At 36.0% G+C, this 17303-nt stretch overlaps 2 protein-coding genes across 2 annotated transcripts; one reads left to right on the forward strand and one right to left on the reverse strand.

The window, feature by feature from the left end:
* Window positions 1-1747: 1747 nt before the first annotated feature.
* Window positions 1748-4903, forward strand: LOC120350429 (putative nuclease HARBI1). The gene is made up of 3 exons (XM_039423801.1): window positions 1748-3163; window positions 3706-3825; window positions 4537-4903. The coding sequence occupies exons 1-3, from the start codon at window positions 2466-2468 to the stop codon at window positions 4631-4633; spliced, it is 915 nt and encodes a 304-aa protein (XP_039279735.1). The 5' UTR covers window positions 1748-2465; the 3' UTR covers window positions 4634-4903.
* A 6-nt stretch (window positions 4904-4909) lies between these two features.
* On the reverse strand, window positions 4910-15460 carry LOC120350222 (myb/SANT-like DNA-binding domain-containing protein 3). Its single transcript, XM_039422788.1, has 2 exons — window positions 15067-15460; window positions 4910-5507 (listed from the first exon to the last, which is right to left on the reverse strand). The coding sequence occupies exons 1-2, from the start codon at window positions 15458-15460 to the stop codon at window positions 5113-5115; spliced, it is 789 nt and encodes a 262-aa protein (XP_039278722.1). The 3' UTR covers window positions 4910-5112.
* Window positions 15461-17303: the final 1843 nt, after the last annotated feature.

The following is a 17303-nucleotide window of genomic DNA, read 5'->3' on the forward strand; positions in this document are numbered from 1 at the left end:
ATCTGCAGGCATACAGCTTTGATCTTAGACCCACATATTCATGAGGAGCTCTGCCAGCATATTCATCCTTGAACTTTCTAAGTACCATCTTGTTTGTGTCTGAAAAGCATGGGTGGTCAGTCGGATACTCAGATGTATCGGAGGTGTCTTTCAGTTGCTGGTTGTTGATGATGTCATTGTAGAGGTTCTCAGTTCTCACAATGTAGAATAGGCTATCCCTATCTTGGTAGAGCAGTTGCAGGTTCTCTTTGTATGTCGGTTGCATCACATTGTAGTGGAATTGATACATAAGGGTCTTGCTAATGTTCAACACTGTCAAACCAATGTAGATAGGTTTGTTCAGCTCGACTTTCTCCTTGTGCAGTGTCATGGCATAAATGTTCTCGCCAAAGATGATGAGGTCCTTGTAGGTTGGTCGGGCAATCAGTTTCCTTAGACATTTCTCATTGTTGACAAGCTCCATGTTCATAAGCTTCTGAACATTCTCCATTGTATTAGCAAAAGCTGCATTGTTCATCAGTTTGAAGGAATTTTTTTCAAATTTGTTCCTTGACTGTTGTCAAAGTTTGGTGTTTAGCATGATGTAGGGTGCTAGGAAGTCCTCCTGCTCAGACCTTACACCTTGATGAACTTTAGTGATTTTTAGTCCATGTTGTACTGCTTGCTTGAGGGTGTGGTAATGACATACATATCGTTCACGGTTGCTTAGAGTTGTCATCAATCTCAATGATCCTGATTCTGGTGTTTTTTTGTTCTTGGCTAGGAATGGAAAATCGTTGTGGGAGTTGTGTAGCTCAGCTGGGTACTCCACATCCACTTCCAAGATGTAGCCAGTCTTTCGAACATCTCCAACACCATCAATACCTCTGCTCACCCCCTCCAACTCATCTTTCTCCATCCACTGGAATTTCCAACATGACAGCGGTTGACACATTGCCCAGCCGTACAGGTTGTTCACATCTGTGTACAGGAGATATGATGTGGGCTTCTCGTCGTTGACAGGCACTCCTGTGTAGGTGTGGTTGGCAACGGCATGTCAATGAATGCATGTTGTTATTCCGCCTCTGATACCTCATTCAATTAGCATATACATGACATAGGGGCGATTGCTGAGATCGGGTTTATCTCTTGCGCTCGGCTAAAAACCGGTTTTTGTGCTGCAGATCAAAAATCTGTTTGCTGAGATCGGGATTAACCACGCTCGAGCACAAAAGTTGGCCGACCGGCAATTATCGCAGGGAAAAACCTGCGGTCTAAAAATCGGTTTGCTGAGTTCCAGTCTAGGCTAAAACTTAATCTCGGTGGATTGCTGAGTTCAAGCATAGATCAACTCGGGTTTAAAAGATAATCTCGGTGGATTGCTGAGATCAGGAGCAGGCTAAAATGTGATAATCTCAGGAGCAAAAACAATGATTTTAGACTCCAACTTAGACCTGCTAGGAGGCAGGTTCAAGTTCGGGATTAAGCTATTAACTTGCTATTGTTTCGATTCTATCAAAAACCAATGTCAAATTGGGGTTCGTCTTTGAATTCTGAACAATTTCATTACCCATAAAGTCATATTTGAAAAAAAATTTTTCATTGATTTTCAATACATACTTACATCAAAAAACGGAAATTAAAATATCTCCAAGTGACCAGAAAATTAATAATGCACATTATTTATTACAAAGGAAAACATATTATTATTATTATATTATATTATTATTTGAGTTAATAGCAGTAACTTCAGGTGCAGTTTTATCTCTGAGTAGCAAATTAGTGACACAACTATCTCACAACTGTGACATGACCACAGTTGTCACTATGTCACAACTGTCACTACTAATAGTGACACAACTATTTCTAATTCCCTATGTTGAAAGTTATGTACGGAATTTCCATTTGATAGTTTTATAACCAATGATAACTTTTGGGTCCGAATCATCTTTACATTTAGATTTATATATAAATATGCATAATAGTATGATATTTAAATATCTATATAATAACCACAGTTGCATTTCATCAGCCGACGAAATTATTACTAGATAATATATTATTATATTGGTGGACGGGAAGATGATAATGATTCAAGATCATGAATTGTGATAATATGATTCAGCATCTAAAGTTACCAGCTGTAATAAACAGATAAATTGTTTACTGGTATTGATAAGGACTTTTTGGCAGTACAAAGTTCGCCAGGCAAGCTAGTATAATATAACAATATAATAAACATGAGATCGGCTGATGTAAAATCTACACAGCTGACCTGGCCTATGGTTACGAATCTAGGCTACGATAGAATTAAGTTTTCTATAATAGTTGGTTGGTTGGTTGTTGCCAAGGAGGCAGTTGCGTTGCTAAGGAGGCAGCTGCGTTTGCAGTGATGTCGAAATAGTCTACACTCAACTCTCAACAGTAGTCTTCACTACACTCAACTCGACTCTTGTGCGTGAATGAAGTAGTGGACGAACTAATACATGGATTACCTTGAATATTTGGATTACCAAGAACCTCGTTTGTGGCGAAGATGTTACCCGATTTTTAATCCTTTTGAAGATTTGACGGATGAAGAGTTCAGAAGTAGATTCAGGTTTAATAAGGATGCTGTGAAAGAACTTATAGAGCTTTTAACCCCAAGGTTGGGAGGAGCTCCTCCTGATCGAAGAGCTCACCACAGTATTCCTATATGGAGAAAAGTGTTGATTGCACTTAGATTTCTCGCGGATGGTACTTTCCACAGAGAGACTGGCGATTTATTGAATGTGAGTACTGCGGCTTCATGTCGCATTGTACACAGTGTCGCGATAGCTATTTGTGTAGCAATGAAAAAAGACTTTATCAAATTCCCTACAGGAGAATATGCTAGGAGAACAAAAACTAAATTTTTTGTGAAATATGGGTTCCCAAATGTGCTCAGTTGTGTCGATGGCACTCTCATCCCCATTGTCTGCCCCACAACTGCTGACAAAGAAGAGTACCGGAGTAGAAAAGGGAGATTTTCAATCAATGTATTGGCAGCGGCTGGAGCTGATATGGAGTTTACTAATATTGTTGCTCGGTGGAAAGGGAGTACGCACGACTCCCGAGTTCTGAAAAACTCGTCACTATATTCAACTTTTGAAGAACGTGATATGGGTGGGATTCTGATCGGAGATAGTGGATACGCATGTAACAGGCGAGTACACTGTTGATTTGATCAAAAAATATTGCAGATAAGGTTTTCTGACATACCCTCCCAATCAATGATTATTTAAACAAGCTGATGTAGTATTCAATAATACTTTCATACTCAAACATTATTATATCTGTAAAGCAAATTAAGCGTTATATAAGTATTTGAAGCTCTTATACTGGTTTGCTTAGCAATGTGAATTCAAAGTACCATAAATAATGATATTACTATTTTACCTTATAGTTATCTAAATTGATTTCTCGTACTTGAATTCATTTATTCCAGACATATGTTTTATAGAGTGTTGAGAAAATAAATAGCCTTGGTTTGGTTACTCGTCAAAATTTGAGAACTTGGAAATCTCATCAAAATAGTGCAGGCTCAGCCTAGGTTGATCATAATACTATGCTCTTTGTGATCTATAATTGAAGGAATGAGTATTACTATTGCATATTTCAGGTGATATTTCAACAATTGAATTATTCAACTCTTTTACATTAAAGGTTCTGAACAAATCATTCAGTACATGATTAATATAATTCCAGATTTTTGATGACACCACTTCTTCGACCACAAACTCCAGCGGAGCAACAATATCAACGAGCTTTAATAAGGACCAGATCGACAGTTGAGAGGATGTTTGGTCTACTGAAAAACAGATTCAGGTAATTTTGCCCATACACAATTAGTTTGACTGTAATGGAAAACTTTGAAGCTTTATTTTTGCAGATAATAGTTAATTATAAACTTTTTCAACAAATACAAGCAACATAGACTATTCAGAATGTGGTCAGTCATTACTGTTCCTGTATTGATTGGAAACAACATTATACTGGATATCCCACCGTTGTGAGCAGCAATAGATTAAAAAATAATTTTTCAAAAATTACATCAAAGATTTTTCAATATTATAAAATATTTCAACACGGTTATAAGTCTGGTCTCTGGACTCTAAGATAAGACCAAAAATGTACCCAATCTTCAGAATTATTATTATAAAGTCTTCAGGGTGATTTACAGCATTTAATTTGGGTTTTCATTTATTAATAATATTAACTCATTAGCATTTGAATAAATTTAGCATTTGACAATATCAAAGTAATTTCCATCAATGCAGCTATTAAACAACACCTTACGGTTCAGTCCCCGTCGTTGTTGTATTGTCATTATTGCTTGCGCCATACTTCACAGCTTTGGAATAGGATTATTTGAACATGTTTTGGAGTCACTTAGGTCTATAGTATACTATTATTTTACAGTTTCCAAAGGCGTTTTTAGCGAATCTTTCAACATATTATAATTGGATGAATGAATACTGTGAATCTCCAAAATACAAGTTTAGTGTTTATAAAGTTTGAATTTATGTTTTTCCACAGATGTTTGAACCTTACGGTTCAGTCCCCGTCGTTGTTGTATTGTCATTGTTGCTTGCGCCATACTTCACAACTTTGGAATAAAAAAAGGATTATTTGAAGACGTTTTGGAGCCACTTCCTGAAGATTATGACATGGAAGAGAATGAAGACCAACCTGAGGTAGCTGACCGCCCCGACGGAATCTTAACACATAATCAAATTATCCGCCGTTACTTCACAAACTGAAGTGAGTAATATAAATAATCAACTTCTTGAACAAATATTCTTGAGATAAAAACGACAATGACGTTTGGTGTGCTTCAGTCAATAAGTGAGAAATGGCTATGACAAAATTGCATTAGTCTTTTGCCTCAATACACAAAGTTCATTACAATATTGTCATAACTTCATGAGTGATATGTTTTTAATAAGTTGGTTGGGCTGTTCAAGTATGAATCTATTTTATTGGATATTATGAAATGATAAATAAGTGATAATGATAATGACAAATGGAGAAAAGAATATGAAAGTAATCTTGAGTGAAATAATTACCAATAAATTTATCAAACAAAAGTTTTTGCCCTTGATAACCGGGCATTCAATTATGTTCAATGCTTCCACTTAGTAACACAAACGTTTTTTGCTCAATGGAGCTGTGAGAGTTTTCCCTTTGAAAAGATATTTGTTTCTGGGCATTGGCCTCCATCAAAGTCCAATATTTTTTCTCCTTCTCAATGGCTTCCATTTTAGCCCTATGTTCTTCATTGATGACAGTCAATCTAAGTTTATGTTCCTCTTCAAGGTACTCCATTTTCTTCTTGTGGAACTTGTCTGCATTGGATGAGACACGTTCGATGCATGGTTGAGCGGATCCAGTTGCAGATGCCGGAGTGGTTGCACGGGAATCAGGTGCTGTGGAGGTGCCCGCTATCGGCGTGTCAGGCTTTGGGCTTGCTGACCTCGTACCCTCCAGTACCTCAGTTTCATCATGTTCTGAAAAAATGGATTTCCTTCATTATATTATATCAAATAAAATTACATCACTCCACTTCCAATTGATTATTATAAAGTCTTCAAGTAACCTTTATGAAGTAATAGCTCAGTTTATAAATAGTTGCATTTATAAAGAAAAATCTAATCATCATTATAAAATTGGATTTCTTGATGTCATCGGGAAAGAGTTATACATTATACATTTTTTTTCAAAATCAAAATTTATTTCCATAAAAACACTTTACAAAACAAAAATTAACTAATAATTTACGGAAAAATAGCACCCGCAAAGAAAAATCTGAGCGCGGAGTGCGAGTTGTGCTTATTTTTTACAATGATGAAAAATACAATACCATAAATTTTTTGAGTATATTAATTATAAAAACAGAACCAGAAGTAACAATGGCATATCACAATGATAATCTCCTTGTAGCATAAACCTGAGTCACAATGATATAACTTCTACATTAAAAACAACATATATATATAACAATAGTGAAGCAGTAGACATTACATAACAATAAACGACCTTGTAGGGGGAATTTATTGTAAAAATGTAGGGATATACTCTCCCTTTATTATTTTCCCTCAATTATTTTATTTTTATTTCTGATGGTGATCTGCAGAAACCCTAAAACTCTATTTGTTTTTGTATACTGTATTTATTTTCTATCATGAAATAATATTTCCTGTTTTCATAAAATTTTCTAGATTGAAGCAAATGTAAATCAATATGATAACAGCAAATACACTGAAGTTTAGATGATTTATTCTCGTATTTATTTTTTTCCCGGATTGAAATTCAGCTCAATTTATAAAAATCAGTTATTCATTTATTTAATTTTTTTATTCTTCAAGATGGCAGCTCACTTTTTAGTTTGAAGCAAATATTGTTAGATAGGGTTACTGTTTTAAGGATTACAATATAGTATTTGCTTTCAACCAATCATCAAATTCTCTGGTGTGATATTTTTTGCAGCTCATCTCTACTATTCTCATTGGAACTAAACGCATAATTTTATTCATTCTGTATTTGAATTGTTTCCTGCATACATCTAAGTCTACCCTTTGCTGGTTTATCGTTATGCCTCGTAGGTTGTATGGTGTATCTCGTATTTCTAGTCTGAAATTACTTTTGTATGCATATTGGATAATATTTTTACTATATAATTCCCTCACAGTAAGTACTCCCAATTCCCGAAAAAGCTCACTACTTGGATAGAGTCTAGGTTTACCCAAAGCTGCCCTTATTATGTGCTTCTGCATTACAAAAATTTTGTTTATATGACAGCCCGCGGCTCCCCCCCACACCAGAATCCCATACTGTAGAATAGATTGTACATGCGCTATATAGATTAATTTAGTTATTTCTATGTCGTTTATAAAATTGATTTTGTAGAATCTGAAAATGAGGTATTTCAATTTTTTGCATTTGTCATCAATATGATAATTCCATCTAAGATGAGAATTAATTATAACACCCAGATACCCAGCATGGTCCACCTTATCAATCATTGGGCACTGACAATGATCCAGCGCAGCAGGCAAATTGCATGATGCATCATGAATTTGCAATCTTAAATTTGTTGGTTGTGATCCGGCAGTAGGGGAAAAAGCTATGAATGAACTTTTTTTATGGTTCAATGTGAGTGTATGGATATCCAACCATGTCTTGACCGTCTTCAACCCTTTCATTGCCAAATCTCTCACCTCCTCCCATGTAGAACCCGAGAAAGTCACAATGGTATCATCAGCAAATGAAATAATTGTTCTATTTTCAGAATTAAGTTTGAGCAAATCATTCATATACACCAGGAACAATATTGGAGATAACACAGTTCCCTGGGGTACCCCATATTCCGACAAATGCACCTGATCAGACTTGCTTCCTATTGATATGATTTGTGTTCTGTCTTTTAGGTAGTGTTTGAACAAATCTAATGCCTTGCCACGAATTCCTATATTTTTCAGTTTGTTCAACAAATTTTTGTGTGGAATTGTGTCGAAAGCCTTTGCCAGGTCCAGCAGCACTGTAAGAGTTTTTTTCATTGTTATTAAAGTTATCTGTCACTATGTCTACCAGGTGTAATATAGCATCTTGTGTACTCTTGCCGGTTTGGAAGCCATACTGATTTTTATGTATAATATTGAATTTATCTAGGTATTCTACAATTCTTGTTTTTATTATTTTCTCCATTACCTTAGACAGGCTACTAAGTAGGCTAATCGGTCGATAATTACTAGGATCATTTTTAATTCCACCCTTGTGAAGAGGTACGACTCTAGCAATTTTGAACTCCTCTGGGAAGTATCCCTGTTCAAAACACTTATTTATTATGAAGGACAATGGACTAGCAATGAAACTGGATATATTTTTCAAACAAAAATTACTTATACAAGGTGCAGCAGAAAGGATGAACGGTTTTCAAAAAAGTAATATGTCGTAACCTATGCATAAAAAAAACATTTATTTACAGAACAATATTCACATTATTTTACAATTTTAGAAAATTAATGTTTGAAAACAATATCTGACAGGTGACGGCCGTTTTCAGCAATGCACTTTACAAGCCGCTCTCGGAAGTTGGATTGTACTCTTTCTAACATTGCCCTGCCAATTGTTCGACTTCCTCACGAATTGCTCCCTTTAGTTCTTGAAGTGTACGTGGTTTATGCTGGTAAACACGTGACTTCAGGAAACCCCACAAGAAGTAGTCGCACATGGACAGGTCTGGAGAACGAGGAGGCCAATCAATGTCACCAAACCGAGAAATGATGCGACCACGAAAAACAGCCCGAATTGCTTCCATTGAATTTCTTGCTGTGTGAGCTGTCGCCCCGTCCTGCTGAAACCATATTTGCCGGATAGGAATACGTTTCCTTCTTAATTCAGGAAGGAAGAATTCAGTGAACATCTGTCTAAAACGTTCTGAGGTTACAGTTACAGTGGTCCCGTTGTCGTCTTCAAAAAAGTATGGACCAATAACAAATATACTGCTCACAGCACACCAAACTGTCACCTTGGGACTGTTTAATGGTCTCTCATGCATTAATTTTGGATTTTCATCTGATCAATAACGATAGTTCTGCTGATTAACAATACCATTCAAATGAAAATGTGCTTCATCTGTCGTAAACAAAATGATGTTTTCATTTTGGTCGAATATGGCCTCCATTTCTCGAGCAAAATTCAGCCGCTTTACATAATCACCAGGATTCAATTGTTGAACCATGGCCATTTTGTAGGGATGAAATCCTAGATCTTTATGTGAAATACGCCTTACTGACCGATCACTGATGTTCAGTTCAGAAGAATGTCTCCTAGCAGATCGATTAGGACTACGGAGTATGGCTTGCCGAACTCTTTCCACATTTTGTGGAGTGCGTACAGTGCGATGAGCCCCTGGTGGTCGTTTATTAATTACTGTTCCTACTGAACGAAATTATTTTACCCAACGTAAAATGGTGTTACGAGTGGGTACATTTTCATTTCTCGCAAGATTGAAATGACGACGAAACGCGCGCTGAACTGTAATGATACTCTCATTATTACGCACAAAACTGTTGTAAGTAAACACACGATGTTGCACATTCCACGAATCCATGATGCCGATTCAACAATGACTAGAAAAAATGGTATGATCTACCGAACACATGTTCACTTCAGCTGGCCCAATCTGACTACTCAAATCAGAATACTATCTGTTCTAAAAACATCCACCCTTCCTGCCGCACCCAGTATTATCAATACCAGGTAAAGAGCTATTTTCTAATGTACATATTGTTTTAATTACCTCACATTCATTTGTTGGAAACCAGAAAAAAGACTTTGGTAAGTTGACAATTGTTTCAGGGAAATGAATATCAATATTGGAGTTTCTTATCTTTTCTGCATGCGACTTGCCAACCTCTGCAAAATAATTATTCAAGACACTAGGTTCAATGTTTACATCAGTGGTTTTCTTTTCTTTGTCCAACAGTTCATCTATACAATTCCAGAGTTTCTTGCTGTTTGTTTTATTTTGTGTTATCTTGTTTTTAAAATAGTTCTGCTTAGCCTGCTTTATAAGATTTCTCAATACGTTTCTATATCTAGTGTATTGCAATTTCAAGTCAAGATTATTAGGTTGTTTTGTCAGTTTTTTATACATTCCATGTCTAGTTCTTATACAGTTTACTAAGTTTGCAGTAATCCAGTTTTTTAAAGGTTTTTGTCTGTGGTTCAATTTTATTTTTGTTTTTGAATTATTGATATGATTATTTAATTTGTTGATGAAATTAGGTGTCAAGTTTTGCAGGTTATTACAATCAAATATATCCTGCCAAGATTCAGTTTGCAGATTTGTAATTAGTTTTGAGTAGTCTATTTTTTCAGTATACTCTCTACAGTTTGTGGGGGCTATATGTATGTGATCTGAGATACCCAGAAAAAGACCAGTCGCACAATGATCAGTGATGCTAGTCTTGAAAATTACACCTACAACATCCTTGTAATTTGACGTTCCGTCTTTATGGAATATGTGATCAAGAGTTGCCACTGATTGATTTTGTACTCTTGTCGGTTTATTTATATACGATTTTAGACCATTCATATGTAACAAGCTACAGTACTCATTCACAGAATTTGTGTTTTGATCGAGGTTAATATTTATGTCACCGGCTAGTATTATGTTTTTCTTATTTTTGAGTTCTTCTAGACATGAGCCAAGATCCTCAACAAACGATTCAACCGATAATGATGGAGGTCTATATATAACAATATTCTTTCCTTCATTTCATGATGTTGAAGAATATAGCGGATGATGGGAGGAGGTAACGGGGGTTGTTATTGTTCTAACTTCAAAGAATGACACAATAGAACTTTTGAACCTGACGTGCTCAAAAGAATTTGTGACAGGTAGTGACCGAAAAGAGGAAGAGGAAAGGTATGAGAAGGAAAGAGCGATGTTCAGGGTGTAGAAATATAGTCAATGTATATAGACTGGTCGAGTGAGGGGTGGTCACCAGTGGCAACATTGCAGTGGCCTTGAAAGACCCATTTTCGCTTGGTAAGCTATAGCTGTTGTTTTCTAGCATGACAACAGCCTTTTATTTTTGAGAACTGTCTTTAGGGTGTGAGAACAAAGAGCAACCAAGTTGCAGATAGCAGGTAGAAATCTACAAAAAATTATTCACTAAAGAAACTCATGGTTCACTGGTTTTCTAAGAATAGCAATAACTAAAGGCCATCCATTTCAAAGACTGTTGTAATTGAGAGCAGATTGGCATGTCAGCATACAATATGATATAAAGCTTAGATTTCGTCGTTGGAGGAAAAATTTAATTTCTTGAGATTCAGTATGACAAGCAGAATGTGATAGGTTTTAAAAAAATTCAAATATATCAAATAGGTATCATGTACTGAACATCTGTGTTGAAGAAGATTTGTCCTACCATTGTTCTGCTGTCAACAGCTGAATGGTCACACATTTCATCTCTCTGTGAGAAGAGAATCCATCAAACAGTAACTAGAAGGTGTCCAATAGACGTCTGCTACATCCTTTCCAGCTACTACCAGGACATTAGTACGAAAAATGAGGTCCTGTTATCCGTCAGACCTCCAATAACAAATGGAGAACTTGGACCACTTGAACCTAACACTCTGATTCTTACATTCACTCAGCTCGAGAAGAAAACAGTGCTAGAAGAGCTGCAATCAAAACTTCACCCTTCAGTTAAAGTCCATACAATTCATGAAGCACAGGGCTTAACTCACAAGAATGTAGTTCTGATAAGGAACAATAAAAAACAACTTGGAATATATAACAGCACACAACATGTAATAGTAGCAATGAGCAGACACACACAAACCTTCAGATATATCACAACAGGGCAAGAAGATTCAGTGCTGACCCTAATTCGAAAACTAAAGGATGTTAGTGAAGAGTTTCTCTTAAGCTGGAATGAAAGAAACATGGAAGGGATTAATGAGAGTTTGAATAATGAGTAACAACAACTTATCAAATTTGCTCAGCTTCGAGGATCTTGATTATTTTGAAGAAATAAACGATGAAGTGATCAACAACAGTCAACAACTTTGTGCAGCATTGAGTTCTTGTGATTTGAGCATCTTCTGTCTCAATATAAGGAGTATCAGAAGAAATTTTGATGAGCTGATGATTCAATTGTGCGACATTAATTTTTCTTTTGATGTTATTATTCTAACCGAATGCTGGATTAGGACTGAATTTGTACTCCAGTCCATTCGAGGATATGATGTATTTTCCACCATAAACAACCCATTACAAAATGATAGTGTAGTTGTTTATGTTAAAGATAGTATAAATGTACAATGTGTTGAGCTACATATTAACCAGGCAAATGTCCTACATATTCGGTTGGATGCAGCAGACAAAAAGTGGAACATCCTTGCAATATACAGATCACCGTCCTTCAATGATATTACAGATTTCCTGAGTGACTTGGAATCGATCCTGAATGAATTAAGAGGGCAACAAGTCATATGTGCCGGAGACATGAATATTAACACCCTTCAAATTCGTCCACATCATCAATTGAATGACTACTGCAATCTTCTAAGCGAGCATGGGCTCAGACTCTGCATTAAACAAGCAACCAGAACTACAACAGAAACTGCTTCTTGCATAGATCACATTGCTACCAACTCCAGAGATAATCTTTTTCCAATCATTTATGAATCAACAATAACTGACCACTTCACCACAATTCTAGGAGTGCAACATATTTCAAGAAATAGTGCAAATGAAACTGGAACACATGAAATAAACGAGAAAATAGACATTAATAGCTTGAAGAATGAACTACTGAATGAGGAGTGGATTCATGTTTTAGAAGATAATAATCCAGATACATCTTATGACACCTTCTCATCAACTCTGAGATAACTTTTTCACAAATGTAGGTGAAGAAATGGCGGAGACAATAATAGATTCCTTGAGAAAACCACTAGACCAAATCATATCCCAATATAAACCTGTTACAAGAACTCTACACTCCATCTACTTTCACCCAGTAAATGAAGATGAGCTTCTTGAAGCTATTAGTAGTTTGCGAAATGACAGTGCTCCAGGACTTGATGGAATCAATAATAGAACATTAAAGTCGATAAAAAATGTAATTGTAAAACCATTAATTCAAATATTTAATTTAAGTCTGTCAAAAGGAATTTTTCCAAAAGCTATGAAAGAGACATGTGTTAGACCATTACATAAAGGAGGCGACAAAACAAATGCCACCAATTACAGGCCTATTTCACTTATAAGCAATATTTTTAAGATTTTGGAAAAACTGGTGAAGAAACGTCTTGTGAATTACATGGAAAAAAACAACTTACTATCTAGGAATCAATTTGGTTTTCGTGAGGGGAGGAGTACAGAAGATGTGGTATTAGAATTGTCAAATTTTGTCACAGATAAGCTAGAAAATAACAAAAAATGTGCAGCAGTGTTCCTGGACCTAGCAAAAGCTTTTGACACTGTTAATCACAGTTTGCTGCTGAAGAAATTAGAAGCCATGGGAATTAGAGGAGTTCCTCTAGCATGGTTTAGATCATACCTCTGTGACCGGCGTCAAAAAGTCAAAGTTGAAGAACATCTTTCAGAGGAAACGATGAAGTTTGGGATTCCCCAAGGAACAGTTCTTGGGCCAATTCTGTATTTGGCATATGCAAATGAGCTATGTTCAATTAAGATAAGAGGAAGAGTAATAGCTTTTGCTGATGATACGTGTATACTATTTGAAGGAAACACCTGGGAGGAAGTTTTTAATCTGGCACAGGGAGAATTGATCAAAGTCGATAAATTGTTAAGAGAAAATTTTCTTACAGTAAATGCAACAAAAACGAAATTTTTAGCCTTTTCTCTGACAGAACGGACGAGACCACCGGATTCTTCAATAATCCTGCATCACTGTGGAAGCACCAACAACCCGTGTGATTGCCCTTCAATTCAACAAGTCAATGAAATAAAATATTTAGGTACAATAGTGGACAACAAATTCAAATGGGACAAGCACATTAATCTATCAATTACCCGGATCAGGAAGCTTCTCTACAAATTCTATGAACTCCGTAAAATCCTCAACTATGAGACATTAAAAACTGTTTATTTTTCTTTAGTGCAATCAATTTTAAGATACGTCATAATTATCTGGGGAGCTACGAATTTTACACATGTTGAACCTCTCTATAAACTTCAAAAACGAATACTAAAAATAAAAGGCTTCAAGGAGAATCAATTCCCCACGAACATTCTTTTCAAGGACAGTAAAGTACTGAGTGTAAGACAACTCTACATCCAGGCTATCATCACGCGAATGAGGAGAAACAACGAACACATAAGACTGGCAGATCATAACCATCAAACAAGGCAGAGAAACACGTATTCAATAGTACCAAGGATGAACACTACATTTGGGCAAAGAAACTACACATATTTGGGACCAAAAATTTATAATTCAATACCAAGTTACATTAGGGAAGAATTCAATAGACACAGGTTCAAGAGAAGTTTATTTTCCTGGTTGGTTGATATTGGAGTGGAAAATTGTGAAAATTTAGTTAGACTGTAAATCTTGAAACTATTTATTCTTCATTCCACTCTTTACTGTTTTTCATTTTTCTAAAAATAACCTTTCTTATTATTATCCTTAATAGAACATTAATATTTATTTACTAATTCCATAATTTTGTTTGTTTGTATTATACATTTTTACTAATTTTATTTTAAAAAACTTTAATCCCATATCAGTGAATGAAGTTTGTAAATAGTAATTATTACACGCAATAAGCAACTAATTACTTATACCCCAACACATATAATATGGTATATAGTGGGGTGTATATTTATTCATTGAAATTATCATTTATTCATTGTTGAAACACCGCTGATTTATGTAGTTATATTACAATACTATATTATCAATATTCTAATGTTGCATTCAATCTTCATTGTAATTAATAAGTTTTTAAGTATGTAAGTTTGTAATATATGTGAAATTTGCTGCATAATTGGCTGTTGTACTGTAATTTATTGTAGATTCGTGTATGAACCAGAATGTATTGTAACTTACTTGAATAAATAAAATTTGAATTGAATTGAAATTGTTCTATAGCCCGAAACTTTGTCCAGATGTGTTATTGTGGGGTAGAAACGTGGTAATCAGGTTATACATCACTGCACTCAACCAGCAAGATAAAAGGTTCGTAAGCTGCTCACGAATGCAAAGAACTGGACTAGTACTCAGTTCAGTTGACTCATTGAAACACATTGGTGTTATAAAAAATGCAACCATACCAAATTTGGGCAACTTTGAAGAAAGCGAACTTCGAGCAGATGATTTTCTGTGTGCTATGAGCTTTATATTATGTACTTTACTATATGAGAAATCCAATATATTGATCTTCCCCTTCCTGGCAACATGTAGATGATGTTAATCAGGAGTGAAACACAAGGAATATAATTAATTATTATAATTATCAATTATTATAATTATCAATAATTATTATAATAGACTAATCAGTCTGAACTTGTTAACTTACCGCTATTATAGTCATTGAAGTCGTCATCGTCGTCCGGAATATTTTCAATTGGTACTTGGTCTTTGAACAACTCTTCCATTTCGGGATCCTCAACTTTCGGTGGTGATGGGGGCCCCCCTCCAGTGCGGAATCTACTCCTCCTTTCCTCCGATTTTTGGGATTTGTAGTCATTCTTGATTCTTTTCCATGCTCCTTTCAACTGTTCAACGTTCCTTTTACAATTTAGTCCCGCAGCATTGAACTCTATTAGAATCTCTTCCCACGCTATTTTTCTCAAGTTCTCAGTTTTTTGATCATGTAATTTTTTCTCGATTATGGGTCGGCTCACAACTAGAGACTTGATCAATGTCAGTTCAACTTTGGTGAAGTTCATTCTTTTTTTCGACTCTGCCATTTCTACTGCCTATAACTACCCACACTAACACTAAAGAGGCAACACCAGAGGCTTGGACGATTGTTATTCCTTGCAGGCTGACATTGACAGGGTTGCATTGTGGTGCCATGAGAATAAACTTGAAATGAATGTTAAAAAGTGCAAATGTATGACCATCTCTAGGAAAGCTAATCCAATTTGTCATTCCTACTTGATTGAGGGTGTTTGCTTTGAAAGGGTTACAGTGTGCAGGGATCTGGGCGTTGTTTTCAGTAGTGCACTGTCCTTCTCAGCACATGTTGACCACGTCATAAGCAGGGCAAACAGGCTCTTGGGCTTTGTCCTGAGAAACTCTGCTAGTTTTAATAATGTTGATACTGTGATAACCCTGTATCAATCTCTGGTCAGGAGTGCTCTCGAGTATGCATCCATTGTTTGGAGTCCTTCCACTCATCTGGATGCATTGAGAATCGAGCGGGTGCAGAATAAGCTTCTCCGCTTCCTTTTCTACATGAAATTCGGAAGAGCATGTCCTCTGGGTTTTCCCTCTGGACGTTTGAGGTGCCTTTTCAATTTAGACTCTTTGGGAACTAGGCGTGACAGGTTCTCGTTGCTTTTTGTTTTGTCACTGTTAAGGGGTACTGTCGATTCACCTAGTCTCCTCACAAGGATTGGTTTTCAGGTGCCCTCCTTCAATGTAAGAAGAGTTAGGACCTTTCATGTCCCAAGGTCAAGAACTTTGCATAATTATTGCTCTCCATTAAACAGAGCACTGAGGCTTTTCAATGATTTTTGTGATGGAGTTGATGTACATGGTCCTGCCAGTGAGGCTAGAAGGCGAATCATTGACGCTATTGTTCACTGAATACATCAATCTCAGTCTTTGGGATAAAGTCAGTTGCTCTGATGCTCTCTCTTATTTTTGGAAATATATTTTCCCATTATTTCCCCCCGTATTATAGGTAAAGAAGGTAAATTCCACCATGCCTATTATTAACCAAGCCTATTATTATAGATATATAGTTACTACAGTATAACTCACTTACATTTTCTTTAGTTTTTTCTCTCTGAAGCATGCATTGTAAATTATTTTTGCAAATGAATCTGTTGTTCAATAATACTTGTCTCTCTTTCAAACTAGTAATTCTTAGATTAGTCTCACATTATTCTATTTTTTTCAAATTTACATGATTATGTATTGTGGAGCGTTTTTTAACGGCATCACACATGTAGAGTGAATCTTGTACTAATTCAACGGTGTAGAGGTTATAAATTTTGTACCTGCGTGCCTGGATGCTAAGTGTACACCAGACTGATTGATTCACTACAAAATTCAATACAATTGTCGGAATCGCAGGAGGCCTAAACGCTCGCTCACCCTTGATTCTTCTAATGACAGATTGTATAGTGATGAAATTTTTATAAGCAGTGTAGCGATCGCTAAACACTGAAGACGGATATCTTAAAATAATTACCTGTGAAGAATGAGCATACAAAATCATACAGGTCGAGCAAAAATCCCGATGTAGATAATTTACGGGACTGCGTCTCTAATAAGTTCCGAAGATTAAGATAGGGTACAAGGACCAGATATCGTTCAAAATATATTTCGAGAACAGAGTCTTGTCGGGCTTTAGGCTCTATTGTAGGAAATTATATGATCTCTGGCTGCATCCGCTGTACAATTGATGTGTTCGCTCCTAAGTCGAGGTTGGTAACAGATAAAAGCTGATATATGAGCAGGTAAGGACAAAGAATAAATATCTCGATCTGACCCCACTCGCTACATCCACTTAAACCTGTTCCAATATCCAGCTTAATTCAATTATTGCAATGATCGTATTCGATCGGTTCTTGATGATAT

Source organism: Nilaparvata lugens, chromosome 3 (assembly GCF_014356525.2).
Source record: "Nilaparvata lugens isolate BPH chromosome 3, ASM1435652v1, whole genome shotgun sequence".
NCBI classification, from domain to species: Eukaryota; Metazoa; Arthropoda; class Insecta; order Hemiptera; family Delphacidae; genus Nilaparvata; species Nilaparvata lugens.

Bases quoted from the DNA above. Each gene is read 5' to 3' on its own strand.
- LOC120350429 (XM_039423801.1), top strand. From the start codon at position 2,466: ATGGATTACCTTGAATATTTGGATTACCAAGAACCTCGTTTGTGGCGA. The intron at 3,164-3,705 runs GCGAGTACACTG...ATATAATTCCAG, and splicing joins AGTGGATACGCATGTAACAG to ATTTTTGATGACACCACTTC. The intron at 3,826-4,536 runs GTAATTTTGCCC...GTTTTTCCACAG, and splicing joins CTACTGAAAAACAGATTCAG to ATGTTTGAACCTTACGGTTC.
- LOC120350222 (XM_039422788.1), bottom strand. From the start codon at position 15,460: ATGGCAGAGTCGAAAAAAAGAATGAACTTCACCAAAGTTGAACTGACA. The intron at 5,508-15,066 runs GTAAGTTAACAA...CCATTTTTTCAG, and splicing joins CTTCAATGACTATAATAGCG to AACATGATGAAACTGAGGTA.